General features: G+C 55.5%; 1 protein-coding gene across 1 annotated transcript in view; it reads right to left on the reverse strand.

Annotated features, from left to right (window-relative positions):
- Positions 1–21,844, reverse strand: part of LOC104309532 (protein Wnt-7a) — a 76,231-nt gene extending 54,387 nt beyond the window's left edge. Inside the window, exons 1-2 of the mRNA XM_054161870.1 lie at positions 21,078–21,844; positions 19,962–20,188 (exon numbers count right to left, since the gene is read on the reverse strand). Of these exons, the coding sequence (XP_054017845.1) occupies positions 19,962–20,188; positions 21,078–21,148 (298 nt within the window). The 5' untranslated portion in view covers positions 21,149–21,844. The remainder of the gene's footprint in view (positions 1–19,961; positions 20,189–21,077) is intronic.
- Positions 21,845–22,509: the final 665 nt, after the last annotated feature.

Genomic DNA, 22,509 nt, shown 5'->3' on the forward strand with positions numbered 1-22,509 from the left:
TTTGGGTTAGAAAAGCCCTCTAAGATCCTTGAGTCCAACCATCAACCTAACACCCCCATGGCCACTAAACCATGTGCCAGAGTGCCATGGCCACATGTCTCTAGGGAGTCAGTGGGTTGTTGGTAAGGTCAAGGATTTCACTCTTCTGTATAACTGAAAGAGTGTGGAAAAGCCTAATCTGAGTCATCACCTTCTCTAGATGGCTAGAAAGAGGGGTTGCTTAGCCTGGAGAAGAGGAGGCTCAGAGGAGACCTTCTTGCTGTCTACAACTCCCTGGAGGGAGGTTGTAGCCAGGTGGGGGTTGGTCTCTTCTCCCAGGCAACCAGCACCAGAACAAGAGGACACAGTCTCAAGCTGTGCCAGGGGAGGTTTAGGCTGGAGGTGAGGAAGAAGTTCTTCCCAGCAAGAAAGATTGGCCCTTGGGATGTGCTGCCCAGGGAGGTGGTGGAGTCACCATCCCTGGAGGTGTTAAAGAAGAGCCTGGCTGAGGCACTTGGTGCCATGGTTTAGTGGATTAGATGGTGTTCGGTGAGAAGCTGGGCTTGATGACCTTCTTGTGGCCTTGCAGTATCTGCAGGGGGCTCCAAGAAGGATGGGGAGGGACTTTTGAGGGTGTCAGGGAGTGATAGGACTGGAGGGAATGGAACAAAACTAGAAGTGGGGAGATTGAGGTTGGATGGTAGGAAGAAGTTGTTGCCCATGAGGGTGGTGAGAGACTGGCACAGGTTGCCCAGGGAGGTGGTGGAAGCCTCCTGCCTGGAGGTGTTTGCAGCCAGGCTGGATGTGGCTGTGAGCAGCCTGCTGTAGTGTGAGGTGTCCCTGCCCATGGCAGGGGGGTTGGAACTGGCTGAGCCTTGAGGTCCCTTCCAGCCCTGAACAATTCTGTGATTCTATGATTTCATCCTGTGGCTTTCACACAAATTCTGCTGGGAACTGGCAAAGGAAAGCAAACCTGAGACCTACACAAGTTGTGGGATAGGTGGGTGGGAAGCTAGCTACACATGCACCAGCACTGCAAGCTGTCCTTTTGGCTCCCAAATCACACAACCATCATCAAGTTCAACCTTCCACCCAGCACCTCCATGTCCACTAGACCATGTCCCAGAGTGCCACATCTGCTTGGGTATTTAACACCTCTCTTGTTTTGAGCATCCCTGGGGTTGATGACTCCACCACTTCCCTGCTCCAATGCCTCACAACACATTCTTCTCACTGTCTCAAATCAGCAAAGGCTAAACACATGCCACAGCTCAACTCCAAGCCTTAGACACTTCAGGAAAGGACCTGGCAGTCCTTCAGAAGTTGCTCTAGTCCTTTGCAAGGCTGCTGATCTGAAAGGGGGATCTAAGCATGCCCAGCTGTAACCACCATAGTAACCTAAGGGATGGTCAAGCTCAATGTGGATGTGCTGGAGCTGGTGGGGAGCAGGGAGGTCCACCCTGCACCTGACCCCAGCAGTGCCATCCACCAGCACCCAGCCTGGCAAGGAAGTGTGGGCACCAGTCTGCCTGGTTCTGCTCCTCCATCCAACCTGGGGCTGCCCTCAGCCTCTTTCTGCCCTTCCATCCAGACCTGGGGCTATCCTCAGCCTAGCTCTGCCCTTCCATCCAGACCTGGGGCTGTCCTCAGCCTAGCTCTGCTCCTCTATCCAGACCTGGGGCTATCCTCAGCCTACCTCTGCCCTTCCATCCAGACCTGGGGCTGTCCTCAGCCTAGCTCTGCTCCTCTATCCAGACCTGGGGCTGTCCTCAGCCTAGCTCTGCCCTTCCATCCAGACCTGGGGCTGTCCTCAGCCTAGCTCTGCCCTTCCATCCAGACCTGGGGCTATCCTCAGCCTAGCTCTGCCCTTCCATCCAGACCTGGGGCTGTCCTCAGCCTAGCTCTGCTCCTCTATCCAGACCTGGGGCTATCCTCAGCCTAGCTCTGCCCTTCCATCCAGACCTGGGGCTGTCCTCAGCCTAGCTCTGCCCTTCCATCCAGACCTGGGGCTGTCCTCAGCCTAGCTCTGCCCTTCCATCCAGACCTGGGGCTATCCTCAGCCTACCTCTGCCCTTCCATCCAGACCTGGGGCTGTCCTCAGCCTAGCTCTGCTCCTCTATCCAGACCTGGGGCTGTCCTCAGCCTAGCTCTGCCCTTCCATCCAGACCTGGGGCTGTCCTCAGCCTACCTCTGCCCTTCCATCCAGACCTGGGGCTGTCCTCAGCCTAGCTCTGCCCTTCCATCCAGACCTGGGGCTGTCCTCAGCCTAGCTCTGTTCCTCCACCCAGGCTGTCCTCAGCCTGTACAGGTGCTTCAGTGCTGTATGAACACAGAGTCTCTTTTCCTGTGGTGGACATAAACCTCTCCCTGCTCTTTCTGTTTGTTCCTGGACAGTGCCTGCAGTGTGTTGCAGTTCCATTTGCTGTGATGGCAGAGAGCTTGGCATCCATGGTTTCCAGTGTTTCTGCACCTCTACTCTGGTGATGCAAATTGTCCTTCAACCCTTCAGCCTTCACTGGGTAGCATTTGGCAATCCCAAGCAGTCTTTGACTTGGTCTCTGAGCTCTGTGCATCCAACCACCACGACCAGAGAGTATCAGGCATGATAGAGGGAAACACTCAGCTTGCCACAGTAAGGGCAGACAGAAACATGACCAGCACAGGAGGCTCTTCTGGCACTGCCCAGGACTGTCTGCAGCTCCTGCACACCTGGGAGCACCAAGCCTGCAAACCCTCACATGCACATCTTTGCTCTGCTGCATGACAGGCTGTGAGCCTGGGCTGTGGCTGATCAGCAAGAGCAGCAGCAGCAGCCTGTGTGCCAGTCTGTGTTCAATGGAGGTGGCTTGCTAGGCTTTTGCAAGTTTAACCTGAAATTGGTTGGAAATCTTAGAACTGTTGAGGTTGGAAGAGACCTTTGAGACCATCAAGTCCAATCCCTTGTCTAGAGCTCACAGTCCCACCACTGCCACCAAGCCATGTCCCTGAGCACCAGCAACAGATCTGTTGAACACCTTCAGGGATGGTGACCCTACCACCTCCTTGGGCAGCCTGCTTCAATGCCTGAGACCCTACTACCTCTCTGGGCAGCCTGCACCAGTGCCTGAGACCCTACCAGCTCCCTGGGCAGCCTGCACCAGTGCCTGAGACCCTACCAGCTCCCTGGGCAGCCTGCACCAGTGCCTGAGACCCTACCAGCTCCCTGGGCAGCCTGCACCAGTGCCTGAGACCCATTTCTGGGAAGAAATGTTTTCTAAATATCCAATCTAAAGCTCCTTTGGGACAACTTGAGGCCATTTCCCCCTGTTCTGTCACTTGTTCTGTGTGAGAAGAGATCAATGCCCATCTTGGCCCAACCTCCTTTTAAGTAGTTGGAGATAAGGTCTCCCCTCAGCCTCCTCTTCTGAAGACTAAACCCAGGTCCCTCAGCCATTTGTCAAGACTTTTGTTCAAGGCCCTTCACCAGCCTAGTTGCTCTTCTCTGGGCACACTCCAGCACCTCAATAGCTTTCTTGTAGTGAGGGGCCCAAAACAGAGCCCACCACTCAAGGAGTGGCCTGAAATGAGAACTCAGGTTTCAAAAGAGGCAGAGCACCTCCAAGTCACATGGGAATCACAGAGTCACAGAACATTAGAGGTTGGGAAGGACCTCCAGAGATCACCCAGCCCAACCCCCTGCCAGAGCAGCATCACCCAGGGCAGTCTGCACAGGAATGCAGCCAGGTGGGGCTGGAAAGGCTCCAGAGCAGGAGACTCCACAACCTCTCTGGGCAGCCTGCTCCAGGGCTCCAGCACCCTCACACCAAAGAAGTTTCTCCTCATGTTGACCTGAAACCTTCTCTGTTCCAGTTTGTCTCCACTGTTCCTTGGCTTATTGCTGTGCACCACCCACAAGAGCTTGGCCCCCTCCACTTGACCCCCAGCCCTCAGCTATTGATAGACATTGATCAGATCCCTCTCAGCCTTCTCCTCTCCAGACTAAACAGCCCCAGGGCTCTCAGTCTCTCCTCACAGCAGAGATGCTCAAGTCCCCTAAGCATCCTCCTGGCTCTCCCTTGGACTCTCTCCAGCAGGTCTCTGTCTCTCTTGAACTGGGGAGCCCAGAACTGGGCACAGTAGGATAGAATACAGAATTAACCAGGTTGGAAAAGACCTTCAAGATCATCAAGTCCAACCTATCACCTAACACCATCTGATCAGCTAAACCATGGCACCAAGTGCCTCATCCAGTCTCCTGCCCTTGGCCTCTGCCCATCTGTCCAGCCTGTCCAGGTCCCTCTGCAGAGCTCTCCTAGCCTCTAACAGATCAACTCCTGCCCCCAGCTTGGTGTCATCTGCACATTCACTGCTGATGGACTCAATGCCCTCCTCCAGATCATCAATGAAGATATTGAACAGGCTGGGGCCCAGCACTGATCCCTGGGGCACACCACTGGTGCCTGGCTGCCAGCTGGCTGTGGCACCATTCCCCACCACTCTCTGGGCTCAGCCTCCAGCCAGTTGCTAACCCAGCTCAGAGAGCTGCTGTCCAAGCCAGGGGCTGACAGCTTGGCCAGGAGTTTGCTGTGGGGGATGGTGTCAAAGGCCTTGCTAAAGACTCCATCCACAGCCTGCCCCACATCCACCAGGCAGCCACCTGATCAGGATTGCAGCTGTGGTCTCAGCAGGGCAGAGCAGAGGGGCAGCAGAACCTCCCCAGCCCTGCTGGCCACACTTTTCTTACTGTACCCCAGGATCCCATTGGCTCTCTTGGCCACAGGGACACATTGCTGTCCCATGCTGCCCACCAGCCCTCCAAGGTCTACCTCCATGGAGCTGCTTTCCAGCAGGGCAACCTCTAACCTGTCCTGGTGCCTGCTGTTACTCCTCCCCAGCTGCAGTCCCATGCAGAACTTGCTGTCCCCCAGGACACAGGACCTACAGCTGCAAGGTGCGCAGTGGGTTTGCTTGCAGGGTGCTCAGCAGTCTGGAACCTCTTGGGTATGTTCCTCAAGAGCTTGGGCAGCCCTCTCAGCCCCCCTCATAAATTGCCTGAGCTGTGAAATTAAGAAGACTGATTTCTGTTTATCTGCCTGGCAAGGCCAGGTTGTATTTTCTGCTGTTTAAAGCCGAGGGGTCAGGGAGGGAGTTGTCTGCAGTGACATGAGCTGAAATATGATGGGGAAAGTATAAAGATGGGAAACAGGAGGAGCTGTGCCAATTATGTGCCACAGCTAACGTTACTTCACATCTCTCTATAGAGGTCATAACTCAGAGCCAGCAAAAGCAGAGAGAACTCATCCTCTGCCAGCTCTGGGCTCTGCCTCCTCCTCCCTTGGTATGGGCTTGCAGCTTCTCTTTGTTCCTCTCTTTCTTTCACCTAGCATGCATGATTAATAACAATGCAAACATAAAAAGATCATTGAAGTATCCCTCTCCTGTTTGTTTATTCACCCTTCACCACTGGTGCAGAAATTGGAGGGATTTGGTGCCCTCAAATACTCCACTGGCTTGACAAGAAGCTGCCAGCTCCCTGCCAGTTGGCAGCAGGTTCTTTGCAAGTGTTGGTACCCACTCGAGGCAGAACTGGAGAGCCTGGAGGTTTAGTCCCTGCTACTTTCATCACCTAAGAAATTCATGGATTCATAGAAAGGATTGGGTTTGAAGGGACCATCAGGACCAGCCCCCTTGCCACGGGCAGGGACACCTCCCACCAGCACAGGTGGCTCAAGGCCTCATCCAGCCTGGCCCTGAACACCTCCAGGGATGAGCTGTCCACAACCTGTCCACAACCTGTTTCAGTGTCTCCCCACCCTCACTGCATCATTCCTCATCCTCTCACTCTCAGCCCCTGTCAAAAGTCGCTCCCCAGCTCTCCTGTTGCCCCCTATGGTGCTGGAAGGCTGCTGGAAGGTCTCCCTGGAGCCTTTTCTTCTCCAGCCTGAACAGCCCCAACTGTCCCCGAGAGAGGTGCTCCGGTCCTCTGGTCATCTCCAGTCTCAATCTCCCCTCTTCCAGCTCACAGCCATTGTCCCTCGTCCTGGCACTCCCAGCCCTTGGCCAAAGTCCCTTCCTGGCCTTCTTGCAGCCAGGTTTCTAAATTCTTGGAGAGAAAACACTCCAGGTCTAGCCATTCCTTTTGCAAGTAGGCCCTTTAAACTTAACAAAGTTCCTTCTACCTGCCCTGCAGAGCTGGCAGGCAGCGTGCTGGAGCTCAGCCCCTCCTGTCCCCACGGCTCTGCTTCCCCTCCCTGCCTTTGCCCTCCTTCAGCCAACTCCAGGCTGCAACCCTGTGAGAGGAGCAGGCTTCTCTGCCCTGCTAATGAAAGGTAATCTCTCTGCTTCTCTGGAACATGTATTCACAAGACACATCTGAAGGCAGGTATGAAAACCTTCCGATGGGAATTCCAACTGCAGCGACCTTGGGGCAATGTTTTATCTTCCTGTGACAAGTGCCTGCTGAGAAAGATTGACTTCTTGGCATCCAGCAGCCTGCTGGGCTTGGGGTGTTCAGGCTGTATTTCAGCTTGCCCTCTCTTTTACCTGAGTTAAAAACTGGCTGCAAGGGCTGGGAACTTCACACAGAAATGCAGACTCCGACCTTGCTTGAGCAGCTCGCAGCCCTCCTCCTGACTACAGAATTTCTTGCCTGTACCACTGGGGGCCAAGAAGGCCAATGGGCTCCTGGGCTGCATTCAGCAGAGTGTGGCCAGCAGATCCAAGGAGGTTCTCCTCCCCCTCTACTCTGCCCTAGTCAGGCCCCACCTGAAATACTGCATCCAGCTCTGGGCTCCCCAGTTCAGGAGGGACAGGGATCTGCTGGAGAGAGAGCAGTAGAGGGCTACAAGGATGCTGAAGGGACCTGGAGCACTGCCTGGGGAGGAGAGGCTGAGAGCCCTGGGGCTGTTCAGTCTGGAGAGGAGAAGGCTGAGAGGGATCTGATCAATGTCTATCAATAGCTGAGGGCTGGGGGTCAGGAAGGAAGGGACAGGGACAGCCTCTGCTCACTGTGCCCTGGGATAGGACAAGGGACAAGGGATGGAAACTCCAGCACAGGAGGTTCCACCTCAACATGAGGAAGAACTTCTTTCATGTGAGGGTCCCAGAGCCCTGGAGCAGGCTGCCCAGAGAGGTTGTGGAGTCTCCTTCTGTGGAGCCTTTGCAGCCCTGTCTGGCTGTGTTCCTGTGTGACCTGTGCTGGACACTGTGCTCCTGCTCTGGCAGTGGGGTTGGACTGGAAGATCTCCACAGGTTCCTTCCAGCCCTCACATCCTGTGACCTGTGATCCTGTCTTGCAAGACCAGAGACCACTGGCTCAGATAACAGAAGCCAGACTGTATTTATCAAGCCTTTTCCTAAATCCTGGTCACACCAAGCAGTGCAGCTGCTGTTAGAGCCTCCTTTCCCTCCTGTGGTGCAGGTAGCCTCCCCTGTGACGCTAAAGCAGCAAGCATTTTCAGGAGGCTCCACCACTGCCTGTTGGCTTGAGCTGTTGTTTCATCATTCAAAGAACCAGGCTGCAAAAGCTGAGACAGGAGGCTATGCCAGTGCTCAAAATAAAAAACATGTAGATAATTAGTGAAGATGAAATCTGCTCTGGGACTCAGCTGCAGCAAGAGGTCTCCTGAAGGTTTTGCTCTCAGCACAAGTTTTTCATAGAATCATAGAATGATCTGGGTTGGAAGGGACCTCCAAAGCTCATCAGTCCAACCCCTCTGCAGTCAGCAGGGACATCCCCAACCAGATCAGGTTGCCCAGAGCCCTGTCCAGCCTCACCTTGAGTATCTCCAGGGATGGAGCCTCAACCACCTCCCTGGGCAACCTGTGCCAGTGTTCCACCACCCTCCTGGTGCAGAACTTGTTCCTCACATCCAATCTCAATCTGCTCTGCTCTGGTTTGAAGCCATTGCCCCTGCTCCTGTCCCTGCAGGCCTTTGCAAACAGTCTCTCTGCTGCCTTCCTGTAGCCTCTTCAGGCACTGGCAGGCTGCTCTAAGGTCTCCCTGGAGCCTTCTCTTCTCCAGGCTGAACACCCCCAGCTCCCTCAGCCTGTCCTTGTAGCAGAGCTGCTCCAACCCCCTGATCACTTTCATGGCCCTCCCCTGGACCTGCTCCATCAGCTCCAGGTCCTTCCTGTGTTGAGAGCTCCAGACCTGCATTTTTTTCTTTTAACTCTACCAAAGACAGGAGAAGGAGACAGATCTTCTCTTTCCCACAGGGGCAAAAGAGAGAGCTCTTGGTAGCTCCTGACCAAGCCAGATAAGAGTTTGGCTTGCAGGATGGTTGCTCTTTCTTTCCACAGTGGGGAATGTCTCCTCAGGGCAGCTTCCACAAGGCTGTAGAGGCTTTCTTCTCACAGACCCACACTGAAGGGACTTTGCACTTTGCTGGGACACTTTGTAGAGCTGCACTCAAACACTTGGTGTTGTCTTCACTGGAGAGGTCTCACACAGGCTCACAGAGTGTGAGGGGTTGGAAGGGACCCAAAGACATCTTCCAGTCCAGAGCAGGACCATAGAATCCAGCTCAGGTCACACAGGAACACATCCAGACAGGGCTGGGACATCCACCATGGGCAGGGACACCTCCCACCAGCCCAGGTTGCTCAAGGCCTCATCCAACCTGGCCTTGAACACCTCCAGGCAGGAGGCAGCCACAGCCTCCCTGGGCAGCCTGTGCCAGAGTCTCCCCACCCTCACTGCAAAGAACTTCTTCCCCATCTCCAGGTTCTATCTCCCCTCTCCCAGCTCAAAGCCATTGTTCCTCATCCTGGCACTCCCAGCCCTTGTCCAAAGTCCCTCCCCAGCTCTCCTGGAGCCCCTTCAGGTACTGGAAGGCTGCTCTGAGGTCTCCCTAGAGCCTTCTCTTCTCCAGCCTGAACAGCCCCAACTCTCCCAGCCTGGCCCCACAGGGGAGGTTCTGCAGCCCTCTGATCACCTTTGTGACCTCCTCTGCACCCTCTCCAGCAGCTCCAGGTCCTTCTTGTGCTGGGCACCCCAGAGCTGGAGGCAGTGCTGCAGGTGGGGTCTGAGCAGAGGGGCAGAATCCCCTCCCTGTGCTGCTGCTCTCCCTGCTCTGGCTGCAGCTCAGCACACAGCTGCCTGCTGGGCTGCCAGGGACAACTGCTGCCTCCTGGGGAGTTTGTCACCAACTGACACCCCCAAGGCCTTCTCCTCAGCACTGCTCTCTGTCAGTTCTCTGCCCAGCCTGGCTTTGTGCTTGGGATTGCCCTAACCCAGCTGCAGGACCTTGCTCTTGGCCTTGTTGAGCTTCATGAGGCTGGATTTGGCTCACCTCTGCAGCCTGTCCAGGTCCCTCTGGCTGGATCCCTTCCCTCCAGGGGGCCACACAGCTTGGTGTGTCCTGCAGACCTGCTGAGGGGGCCTCAATCCCACTGCCCATGTCACTGACAAAGATGTTAAACAGCACTGGTTCCAGTACCTACCCCTGAGGGACCCCACTTGTGGCTGGTCTCCATTTGTCCTGGAGCTGCCCTTTAGATGACATGAAGCCCTCAAGAATGCCAAGGCAGCTATGTGACATAGCTACACCTTGCCTTCTGATCACCACAAACAGCACAGTTGCTGCTGGCTACCTGTTCACAGGGCTGCCCACAGCAACATGCTGCAAAAGCACCTGGCAAAAGCCTTTGCCCTGGCACTTGCTCCTCCTGCCATCCATCAGAGCCCAGATCTGATTTTCAGGTTCTATCACTGCTTGCTCAGACATTTAGGCTTGGCCACATTTCAGCTGAGGGGAGGTGGGCAGGAAGGGGTATGGCCTCTCCTGCTTTAAAACCTGAGCTGCCCTTATGGCCATCCTGGGGGCCAGAAGTGCTGACCAGTGTGACTGAGGTGTTTGGGTTTCAGAGTGTCCATGGCTGCAGCCTTGCATCATCTCCAGGGTTATTTTAGAAACTTCTCTTTGTGGCTTTGCATTATTAATGAGGTGTCTATAGAACTGCCTAGAAAAAAAAAACCTCTTTCTGATCACTGCCTTGCATCTTGAGCCTTTCCTGTCCTGACTGGACCCAGTCCTCAGCTGGAGTACATCGATGTCTCTCTGTTCTTCCCGTCATTGGCACTACTCTCACCAGTTGCCACAGTGAGATATCCACAGCAGGGAAGAATCTCTCTTGTGAAGGACAAACTAGACCAGGTGAGAGGAGAAACAGTGAGTGCTGTGCACTGCTTGGCAGCAGGCTGCAAGGAGCTGGAATCACAGAATCATTTTGGCTGGAACAGACCTCATCCAGCCCAACCAGTCTCTATCTCTGCCAAGGCTGGGGCTCAACCATGGCCTTCTGCACCACAGCTCTGCCTCTCTGAAACACCTCCAGGGGTGGGGATTCAACCACCTCCCTGGACAGCCTGGGCCAGGCTTTGAGAATCATTGAATCACAGAATTGTTCAGGGTTGGAAGGGACCTCAAGGATCAGCCAGTTCCAACCCCCCTGCCATGGCCAGGGACAGCTCACACTACAGCAGGCTGCTCACAGCCACATCCAGCCTGGCTGCAAACACCTCCAGGCAGGAGGCTTCCACCACCTCCCTGGGCAACTTGTGCCAGTCTCTCACCACTCTCATGGGGAACAACTTCTTCCTACCATCCAATCTCAATCTCCCCTCCTCTAGCTTGGATCCATTCTCCCTAGTCCTATCACTCCCTGACACCCTCAAAAGCCCCTCCCCAGCTTTCTTGGAGCCCCCTGCAGATACTGCAAGGCCACAAGAAGGTCTCCTCAGAGCCTTCTCCTCTCCAGACTGCACAACCCCAGGAGAGGCTGAGGGGGATGGGGTTGCTTAGCCTGGAGAAGAGGAGGCTCAGGGGTGACCTCATTGCCCTCTACAACTACCTGAAGGGTGGTTGTAGACAGGAAGGGATTGGTCTCTTCTCCCAGGCAACCAGCACCAGAACAAGGGGACACAGTCTCAAGCTGTGCCAGGGGAGGTTTAGACTCAAGGTGAGGAGAAAGTTCTTCACTGAGCGAGTCGTTCGTCATTGGGATGTGCTGCCCAGGGAGGTGGTGGAGTCACCGTCCCTGGAGGTGTTCAAGAGGGGATTGGATGTGGCACTTGGAGCCATGGTCTAGTTGTGAGGTCTGTTGGGACAGGTTGGACTTGATGATCCTTGGGGTCTCTTCCAACCTTGGTTATACTGTGATACTGTGACTCTGTGATACCATGGCACCAGAACAGCAGCTCCAGTGGCCCTTCTCTGGCCACTTTCCACCCTGCCCACATCAGTTTGGTACACAGCGGGGACCAAAACAGCAAGCAAGCAATGAAACCTGGGTGTGAAGCCATCTACCTTGGTGTGCTGTCAAAGTCATGGGCTGGGAAACAGCTCACAGTGACCTGTGGTATTCAGGGGAACTTATTTGTATGGACCAGCAGACACGCCAATCCTATTAGCATGGAGTGACTTCAGCACAGCCCTGCAGATGGATGTGAGGCTCAGCTGGCAGCCTGCGCCCGGCAGCCACGCTGCTCTCATTCTGAAGTCATCCCCTAAGCACAGAGCAGGTCCCATCAGCCCCACACCAGATGCAGCTCTGCCAGAATGCCAAATGAGGTCATGGGTGTCCCCCCTGACTTCATGGCAAGCGGCAAGACAAAGGTGCCCTGCGTGCTTCCCAGCTCAGCAACTGAAGGATGCAAGTTGGCTGAGGAATCTACTGAGCTGGGAAAGGTTCTGAGGTGAGAGCTGCTGCCTGGAGCATGTTGGTGACACAGAGCTGCTGCTGCTGCTAGGTAAGCTGCAAAGATACAGAATCACAGAACTGCCAGGGCTGGAAGGGACCTCAAGCATCATCCAGCTCCAACCCCCCTGCCATGGGCAGGGACACCTCACACTACAGCAGGTTGCTCACAGCCACATCCAGCCTGGCTGCAAACACCTCCAGGCAGGAGGCTTCCACCACCTCCCTGGGCAACCTGTGCCAGTCTCTCACCACCCTCATGGGCAACAACTTCTTCCTCACAGCCAATCTCAATCTCCCCACTTCTCCACCCCCCCCCCCCAGGTCCTATCACTCCCTGACCCCCTCAAAAGTCCCTCCCCAGCTTTCTTGGAGCCCTCTTCAGATACTGCAAGGCCACAAGAAGGTCTCCTCAGAGCCTTCTCCTCTCCAGACTGAACTGCCCCAACTCCCTCAGTCTGTCCTCACAGCAGAGCAGCTCCAGCCCTCTGCTCATCCTTGTGGCCCTTCTCTGGACACCTTCCAGCACCTCCAGATCCTTCCTGGCACAGAGGCTCCAGCACTGGACCCAGAGCTCCAGCTGTGGTCTCAGCAGAGTGGAGCAGAGGGGCAGAATCCCCTCCCTGGCCCTGCTGGCCACACTTCTCTTGCTGCAGCCCAGGCTCTGCTTTGCTCTCTGGGCTGCAGGTGCTCACTGCTGGCTCCTGTTGAGCTTCTCCTCCCCCAGCACCCCCAAGGCCTTTTCAGAATCTTTGCCCTGATGTTAACCTACATTGTTTCATTTTTCAACATTTTCAACATGTTTTACATTTTTCATCAGTCCTGGCTCAATGGAGAGGTCCCAGAAGACTGGAAGATGGCCAAGGTGATGCCCATCCACAAGAAGGGCTGGTTGGATGAGCCAGAGAATTATAGGCCTGTCAGCCTGACCTCAGTGCCAGGCAAGATCATGGAACAGTCATCTTGAGTGCAATCACACAGCACTTACAGGATGGCCAAGGGACCAGGCCCAGCCAGCATGGATTCAGGAAGGGCAGGTCCTGCCTCACCAACCTGATCTCCTTCCATGCCCAGGTGAGTGCCTGGTGGATGTGGGGCAGGCTGTGGATGAGGTCTGCCTGGACTGCAGCAAGGCCTTTGACACCATCCCCCACAGCAAACTCCTGGCCAAGCTGTCAGCCCCTGGCTTGGACAGCAGCACTCTGAGCTGGGTTAGCAACTGGCTGGAGGCTGAGCCCAGAGAGTGGTGGGGAATGGTGCCACAGCCAGCTGGCAGCCAGGCACCAGTGGTGTGCCCCAGGGATCAGTGCTGGGCCCTGTGCTCTTTGACATCTTCATTGATGATCTGGATGAGGGCATTGAGTCCATCATCAGTAAATTTGCTGACAACACCAAGCTGGGGGCAGGAGTTGATCTGTTAGAGGGTAGAGAGGCTCTGCAGAGGGACCTGGACAGGCTGGACAGATGGGCAGAGTCCAAGGGCATGAGATTGAACACATCCAAGTGCCAGGTTCTGCACATTGGCCACAACAACCCCATGCAGAGCTACAGGCTGGGGTCAGAGTGGCTGAGAGCAGCCAGGCAGAGATGGACCTGGGGGTACTGGTCGATGGTAGGCTGAACATGAGCCAGCAGTGTGCCCAGGCAGCCAAGAGGGCCAATGGCATCCTGGCCTGCATCAGGAACAGTGTGGCCAGCAGGAGCAGGGAGGTCATTCTGCCCCTGTACACTGCACTGGTTAGGCCACACCTCGAGTCCTGTGTCCAGTTCTGGGCCCCTCAGTTTAGGAAGGAGGTTGACTTGCTGGAAGGTGTCCAGAGAAGGGCAACAAAGTTGGTGAGGGGTTTGGAACATAAGCCCTATGAGGAGAGGCTGAGGGAGCTGGGGTTGCTTAGCCTGGAGAAGAGGAGGCTCAGGGGTGACCTTATCACTCTACAACTACCTGAAGGGAGGTTGTAGTCAGGCAGAGGTTGGTCTCTTCTCCCAGGCAGCCAGTACCAGAACAAGAGGACACAGTCTCAGGCTGCACCAGGGGAGGTTTAGGCTGGAGGTGAGGAAGAAGTTCTACACAGAGAGAGTGATTGCCCATTGGAATGGGCTGCCCGGGGAGGTGGTGGAGTCACCACCATTGGAGGTGTTCAGGAGGAGACTTGATGGGGTGCTTGGTGCCATGGGTTAGTTGTTTGGGCGGTGTTGGATTGGTTGAGGGGTTGGACGCGATGATCTTGAAGGTCTCTTCCAACCTGGTCTATTCTGTGTTCTATTCTATGTTCTGTGTTCTTCTGCATAGCAGCCTTGAAATATATCACACATGTCTCTAGCTTCACTGCTCAGGTTAAGGCACACAGGCCTCATCTCCTCCTGTTCATGAGCACCAAATTTGTCATAAGGCTCTATGGAATCCCAGCATGGTGGGCACTGGAAAAGACCTCAGGAGATTATAGAACCATAGAACTGGTTTGGTTGGAAAAGGCCTCCAAGACCATCCAGTCCAACCACCAACCCAACATCACCATGGCCATCAAACCATGTTCCAAGTGCCACAGCCACAGGTTTCTTGAACACCTCCAGGGATGGGGACTCCACCACCTCCCTGGGCAGCCTCTGCCAATCCCTGACCACTCTTGCAGCAAAGAAGTTTTCCTCACCTCCAACCTAGCCCTCCCTTGGCACAATTCAGGCCGCTTCCTCTGGTTCTATCACCTAAGACTGGAGTGAAGAAACCACCCCCCACCTCACTGCAACCTCCTTTCAGGAAGTTGTAGAGAGCACTGTGGTCCAACCCCCTGCCCCAGCAGGGCACCCAGCTTGCCCAGGAGCACAGTGGCCGGGGGGGGGGGGGTTGGAATCTCTGCAGACAAGGAGCTTCCACAGCCTCTCCAGGGCTCCAGCACCTTTACACCAAAGGAGTTTCTCTTCCTGACATTCAGGTAGAACCTCCTGGGTGCAAATTTGTGCCCATTCCCCTTTGTCCTGTCACAGGCAACAGTCTGGTCCCAGCCTCTTGAACCCCACATGTCCCTTTATGTCTTGCTGAGCATTGCACAGATCCCTTCTGGGGCTGCTCTTACCCAGGCTTTCAGCTCCAGAGCTCTCAACCTTTGCTGCTCACAGAGGATGCTCCAGGCCCCTCAGCAGCTTTGTAGCCTCCACTGGACCCTCTCCAGCAGCTCCCTGAACAGCACAAAGCTTTTACCCTTTTTAACCAGAACTGTTGGCCTTTACTTCTCTGAGGGGTAACCTAGATCCCGCCCTGACACAAAGATTTGGGGCAAAGAGAGAGAAACATAGGGGTGAGCTGCTTTGTCCTTATAGCTATAGAGACATGAGCTGAGCCAGCTATTGTAGGTTCCTATACATAGTGAGAAGGAGGAAGCAGAAGGTCAAGGAGACAGCCTGAGCAGGAATGGTTCTGTTGTAATAGAACCAAGATCTCTGTGTGCTAAATGGGAGACATTGCTGGGGTCAAGGCCTCTACAAGCTAAGAGCCCTGCAGAGCAGGAGCTGGGGGAATGAGCTGTCTGCCTTTTCCCTTCATCTGGGCACATCAATGAGGGAAGAATAAACCCAAGGAAAACCAAAGCAGTAACACTGGCTGAACCCCAGCAGGGTGAGCATCACTGAGGGGTTTCAGCACTGCAGGGGATAGGTTAAGTGCCACAATCCAGACCAGGTGCTTTGCCTACTTGCAGCTTGGGTGTTGTGTTTAATGTGGGGCACCTGGGATTTTAAATTAGTGGGGGTTTAGGTCCAATTATAATTTAATTGCTTTCAAAGTCCAGGTAGTGCTTTTTGGACTGGAACTTCTCTGGGAACTTCTTCACTGTAAGGGTCCCAGAGCCCTGGAGCAGGCTGCCCAGAGAGGTTGTGGAGTCTCCTTCTCTGGAGACCTTCAAGGCCCTGTCTGGATGTGTTCCTGTGTGACCTGAGCTGGATTCTATGGTCCTGCTCTGGTAGGGGGGTTGGACTGGAAGATCTCTTTGGGTCCCTTCCAACCTCTAACATCCTGTGAGCCTGTGACTGCTCCTTACAGGGAGAGAGCCAGAAAGTGGATTGTGGGGCAGGCCTGTAGCACTCAGGCTGTGTTTCCATTGAGTACAAGTCTTAGTGCCTTATACAGCAGGCAGTGGAACAGGGAGATGGTGGAGTCCCCATCCCTGGAGGTGTTTGTGGTAGTTTTAGGCTATACCTTTAAACCTTTTTTTTTCACAGATCTTGAACAGGATGTACTAAAGATGTAAATAAGTCACTATTGGGTGTAAAAAGGGGAAATAATGATCATTCTAAACAATCCCATTGGAAAGACAAAGGGCTTGAGGTAGTAATGGGAACAATTCCTCTCTCTTCTCGCTTCCTTAGGACTGGCAGATACTAACTTGCTTCTGCTTGACCTTGGCTGCACTGCTTTTGTTGTGACTGCTATTAACTTCTCTGCTTCTGTCTCTTGTCCTTTTTGCACAAGTAAAGGGGAGGCAGGGAGGGAGAAGCCAGTAGCTTCCCCTGGTCCTTGGCCAGGGGGAGTCCTTGTGCTGTTCATTAATTAATTATTATTAGAGGGCTGGAGCTGCTCTGCTATGAGGACAGACTGAGAGACTTGGGGTGCTTTAGTCTGGAGAAGAGAAGGCTCCCAGGAAAGCTTCTTGTGGCCTTGCAGTATCTGAAGGGGGCTCCAAGAAAGCTGGGGAGGGACTTTGGAGGGTGTCAGGCAGGATAGGATTGGGTTGGGGATGGAGCAAAACTAGAAATGGATAGATTCAGTTTGGCTGTGAGGAAGAAGTTGTTGCCCATGAGGGTGGTGAGAGACTGGCACAAGTTGCCCAGGGAGGTGGTGGAAGCCTCCTTGCCTGGAGGTGTTTGCAGCCAGGCTGGATGTGGCTGTGAGCAACCTGCTGTAGTGTGAGGTGTCCCTGGCCATGGCAGGGGGGCTGGAACTGGCTGATCCTTGAGCTCCCTTGGAACCCTGAACAATTCTATGATGAATTGTAAATATTGTAACTCCTGTATCTTTGTACCTATCCATTGCATTCCATTGCAGATTGCAGTTGTGCCTGTAAATACAGCTTCCACTGGCCTCCAGATGAGCTGGGCTGGCAAATTTAGTGTTGGGGGGGGGGGGGGGGGGGGAATTTTCAACCCACCACAGTGTTCCAGAAACCTGTGGCCATGGAACTTGGGGGCATGGTTTGGTGGCCGTGGTGGTGTTGGGTCAGTGATTGCACTCAGTGATCTTAGAGATCTTTTGCAAGCAAAATAATTAGATAATAATACTTCATGGTGCTGGAAGGGCTGAGTGGTTTCCTCTTTGGGATGCCTTAGCATCCACCATGGCAGGTTTCAGACCTGTGTCAGTTCTACCACAGTTTGTTTTCCAATGCAAATGTCTCACCTGTTTAGATGGGAATTTTGGGGGTCCTCTTTCAATGAGTTCTGTAACCTGGATGCCTTTCAGCACCTGATTGTTTTCTGAAACCAAGGATGAATCTGCCCTATCCATCTTAGCCTCATAATGGATAGATAGAACATATTAAGAGTTATCACCTCAAAGACAGATCAAAGTCTACTTCCTTCAGTATTGACTTTCTTTAAAAGGGCCTAAATATAACCTGCTAGCTAAATAATTCAATTTTGGGAGGGAGGAACTGAGTGCCTGTTTATACAGCACACCACAATACCCCCACAGCTCTGTGAGCTGTTGGAGGAGAAGAAATCCTTCTCACATCCTCTGTGCAAGGAAATGTTCCTCTTAGCCTAAATGAGGCCGAATCTGTCAGCCACCCAAATGGACTCTTCAGTGACAGCAGTGGCAAGCTCTTGCATGGATCACTGACAGAAAGAGCTCAGCTCAAGAAACAGAAGCAATCAGCTAGTCTGAATAAATGCTCTGGTTTCAGATGATTCCCAATGTCATACAGGGTGGTTTTTACAGTCCCCACTTGACTCACTCTGAGCATCAAAGTTGTTGAAAGATTAGTAACTTGCACAGGGCTTTCAAATTTAGTTGTCTCATTCTCTTCCTTGATCTTTCCTGAAATATGACAGGATCCCAGGATGTTAGGCGTTGGAAGGGACCTCTGGAGATCTTCCAGACCACCCCCGCTGCTCGAGCAGGAGCATAGATTCCAGCACAGGTCACACAGGAACACAGCCAGACAGGGCTGCAAAGGCTCCACAGAAGGAGACTCCACAACCTCTCTGGGCAGCCTGCTCCAGGGCTCTGGCACCCTCACAGTCAAGAATTTCCTCCTCATGTCGAGTTGGAACCTCCTGTGCTGCAGCTTCCATCCATTGCCCCTTGTCCTATCCCAGGGCACAAGTGAGCAGAGGCTGTCCCTGACCCTTCCTTCCTGACCTCAGCTATTGACAGACATTGATCATATCCCTCTCAGCCTTCTCCTCTCCAGACTGAACAGCCCCAGGGCTCTCAGCCTCTCCTCCCCAGGTAGTGCTGAAGTCCCCTCAGCATCTTTGTAGCCTCCCTTGGACTCTCTCCAGCAGATCCCTGTCCCTCCTGAACTGGGGAGCCCAAAAAATATCCTCAAGCTTTGGAAAGTGCAGCCAGCAGCATGCAGATGTCACCTGCTCAGCCTGCACAGGAGCTCTCAGGAGTGCAGAGCACAGCAGCAAGGAGCTCTGCTGGAGCTCTGTGTTTCATGAGAATGCAAGGAGGGAAGTACCAGGGATGTCTCCTGCCATTTATCCCTATATGACAGGGATATATCTGTCCAGTCCAGAGTGTTTCCAAAGAAGCCAGAAGCCAGGACACAGCAGCTGTACAAATCCTCAGGCCTCTTCTAGCTTCAGTCCTCAGTCACTCATGAAATATCCATGGTTTCTATTAAGCTAAGCATTGCTTCATGGGTTTTCTGGTGGACATGGCACTCCAGGACAGGGTTGAATGGCCATGGTGGTCTTGGGCTGCAGGTTGGACTTGATGGTCTTACAGAGCTTTTCCCATCAAAACAATTCTGTGGTTCTGTTTTGGGTGGGAAAGCAGAAAGACATCAAGGCTGGAAACCACAGATCCCAGCTTCAGCTTCTGGACACAGAATGCCACAGTGTGGGAGAGGAGCTTTTAATGAAGGCTATGCCTGTATTTAGGAAACACTTTTCCTCAGTCCTAGTATTTCATGTGCTGTAGAATCAGCAGGCACTGAGTAAGCTCTCTGCCACTACATGTCTCGCAGCACAGGGGCATGAAAGGCTTAATCCTCCCTGCTGTTTCCTCAGCTATTTGTTGGTCATGGAATCATAGAACACATCAGGTTGGAAGGTACCCTCAAGGGTCACCTAATTCATGAGTCATTACTAATGCTGGTTTAGTTAAGACTTTGGATGTGTTTTGTTCAGTTGTGATAACTGGGGAGGGGGGAAGGAATCTAGAAATGGGATCTTCTGCCTGTTGATTGGAGCAGCTTTTGTTCAGCCCTGGCATCCCAAACCAGAACACACACCACGTTCTTTCCAGCGGGAGAGAGGCCGCTAGAGCTGCTGCAGAATGACTGCTTTGTAAGTCTCTTATGAGATGCTGCTGGTCCTTATTCCCACCAGGCACAGACAGCGCTGCCGAGACGCCTGCACCCCAGAAGTGCAATTCTAGCCCTGCTCAGCAATGCTAACCCTACTCAGTGGTCTCTGACCACCACCTTTAACCCAGCCAAACACCTTCCTCACATCCTCAGGCATTGCTCAGAAGGAAGCCCTTCCCAAAAGGATTAGTGAGAGCAGGACAGAGAAACTGGCAAGCAGGGCAGTGGAAGCTAAGGCACAGGGCAGTGCTTCCTGAGCACAGCAAGGGCAGCAGCAGCTCCCCTGCCAGGAGGAACTGCTGATGCCAGTTGTGTTGGCAACGACATAGAATCACAGAATTGTCAGGGTTGGAAGGGACCTCAAGGCTCAGCCAGCTCCAACCCCCCTGCCATGAGCACTCACACTACAGCAGGTTGCTCACAGCCACATCCAGCCTGGCTGCAAACACCTCCAGGGATGAGGCTTCCACCACCTCCCTGGGCAACCTGTGCCAGTCTCTCACCGCCCTCATGGGGAACAACTTCTTCCTCACATCCAATCTCAATCTCCCCATTTCTAGTTTTGCTCCATCCCCCCCAGTCCTATCACTCCCTGACACCCTCCAAAGTCCCTCCCCAGCTTTCTTGTAGGCTCACAGCATCCAGCTGAACGTGGGCAAGGCAAGGTTCCTGCCCCAGGTGGCACCAGCTGTGTGAGCACCACCAGCCATGCCCTGTGCCCCCCGTGCCCCCTTGTCCACGCCACGCCGGTCAGTAGGAATCAGGCAGACCACATACCCACTTTCAGCTCCTTCCCGAAGACCGTCCTCTCGCCCAGGGCAGAGCAGTTCCAGCGCCCATTGCGAAACTGGAACTGGCACTCGTTGATGCCCATCTGGGACCCTTCCCCGATGACAATAATCGCGTCGGGCCTGCTCTGGCAGATTGCCCGCTGCCGGGGGGCAAGCCCCGGGATCTTGTTACAGATGATGCTGGCTCCCAGGGCCACCACAGAGGAAAAGCCCCTGCAACGACAAGACGGCAGGAGGGGTGGCTGAATAGCGGCTCGTCCCCGGGGAGACCACCGCGTCCCGCTGCCTCCCGGCGCGGCGGGACCCTGCTTCGGCAGGTGCCCCCGGAACACATCCCTCTCTTCCCCGAGTCGCCTCTCTCTCCCCACAGCAGCGGCAGTGATAAGAAACACGTGGGGCTCCTGCCAAAACGGGACCAAACTTCCTCATCCGTCAGTTAAAGCGCAGGCAGCTGCCTTGCGTGCCCGGGACACGCACCGGCAGCAGGCTGGGAGGGCTTTCCCTCTGCTGTGGAGCAGCTGGGAGGGGAGGGAAGGGGATAACCCACGCTCCCTGCCCGCGGGCTGCGCCGCCTCCATCTCCCCGCAGCTGAGCGCACCTGGGCAGGCAGCGCCGGGACGGCTCGGCGTGGCCGGGGGATGCTGCAGGGCCGGGGGGATGCTGCGGATACCAGGGGGAGGAGGGGGGAAGCTGCGTGGACAGTGGGGAGAGCAGCTCCCTTCCTGCTCCCTTCCCGCTGCCTGCTGCCGCCGCCGGGGGAGTTCGGTGGGGGGAATCGAAGCCCGACCCGGGCTGCCGGCAGGTACCTGCGGGCGCCAGTCCCTCCGGTCTCTCCCTCTTCCCCACCACAGCTCCGTTGTCCCCTGGGGGTCACCCGGAGGGGTAGGGGCTCTACCTGTCTTCTAAGAAATGATCATCAGCACTACCATCTTCTGGCTTTTGCCTTTTTTTTTCTTTCTTTCTTTCTTTTTTTTTTTCTTTTTCTTTTTTCCCCCGGAGGCTTCCCGAGTGCAATAGTTAACAGGTCTGGGCAGGTCGGGCTGGGAGCTAGCGAGAGCGCGATTGTTATAAAAGACACCCAAAAAAAAGGAAAGTTCCTTACCCGATCTTGATGTAGACAATGCCCAGGCTCAGGAAGATGTGGAAGATCCAGCGCCTTGTTTTCCTGTTCATAATTCCTCGCTTGCCGTGTCTCAGCCCCGCATGCGAAACGACGCCTGTGCCAACGCTGCCGGCCCGGGCCGGTGCTGGCGGAGCCGCCGGCTCAGGGCAGCGGGGCCGAGAGGGGCAGCCCCCGCCGCGCCCCGAGCAGCCCGCCGCTGCCCGCCGCCGAGCCCCCGCCGCCTCTCACCATATCCCCCTCCGGGGCCCGCCCGCTCCGAGCTGCCCCGGAGCCGTATGCCCGTCCCGCGTCGCGCCTTGTCGCTGCCAAGGGAGAGGGGCTGCGGGTCCCTCCCGAGCGCCGGCGGCCCCCCGGGCCGGTGTTCAGTGTCCCCCGCGCTCTCTCCCCCGGGATTTGCCTTTCCTCCCTTTCTCTCTTCTTCAGCTCCTTGGGCGTGTTCTCCAAAGGAGGGAGTTGTCCAGCCGGGGGGAAAAGGGAGGCGGGGGGAGCTGGAAGAGGGTGAGCGGCAGCGATCACCTGCCTGCGGGCAGGCTCGCAGCCACCCCGCTGCAGCCGGGAGCGCGGTTTCTCCTGCGGGCACTGCCCGGGGGACGGCGACAGTGGCTGCGGGAGGTGTCACCGGGGGGTGCCCCCGGGGCTGGCCCCGGCCCGCTGGCCGGCATGGGGCCGCACCCCGCGTTACTCCGCGCCGGCCGGCACCGGGGACAAGGGCTCGGGAAAGGGGAGGGGGAGTCTGAAGTTTTTACTCCGCGATAGCCACCCGTTCGCCGGGGCTGCCAGGCACCTGGGGCTGGTTTTATGCGTTTGCCCCGGCCCCGACGCTCCTCCCCCGGCTCTGCCTCCCTGCCTGTAACGTGCTGCTCCTCTCCCTCCCGGGATCCCAGCCGAGGTGAACCGGTGCGGAGGGCTGAGCCGCGGGCGGCGCGCAGCATCCCCGGACCGCCGCTTGGTCGCGCCGCCGGGCGGCTGGGGCGGTACCGGCAGGTGCGGCGGGCACGGGGAGAGCCCCTCGGGGCCCACACCGTACCTGCGGGGACTCGCGGGGCCCGCTCCTCTTGGTGGCTGTGTAAAGACTGGGGTAGGGCCGCGGAGCCACTTACAGCCGCTGTCCCGCGGGGCACCGGGCTCACCGTGTGTACGTGGGACACCCCAGGCTCATAGCAGGTGTCTGTGGGACACGCCGGACTCATAGCAAGTGTCTGTGTGCACACCGGGCTCACAGCAGGTGTCCGTGGGGCACACCGGGCTCATAGCAAGTATACGTGGGGCACACCGGGCTCAAAGCAGGTGTCCGTGGGGCGCACTGGGATCAGAGCAGGTGTCCGTAGGGCACACTGGGATCAGAGCAGGTGTCCGTGGGGCACATTGTGCTCACGCCAGGCTCACAGCAGATATGTGACACACCGAGCTC

This window comes from Dryobates pubescens, chromosome 1 (genome assembly GCF_014839835.1).
Source record: "Dryobates pubescens isolate bDryPub1 chromosome 1, bDryPub1.pri, whole genome shotgun sequence".
Classification (NCBI taxonomy): domain Eukaryota; kingdom Metazoa; phylum Chordata; class Aves; order Piciformes; family Picidae; genus Dryobates; species Dryobates pubescens.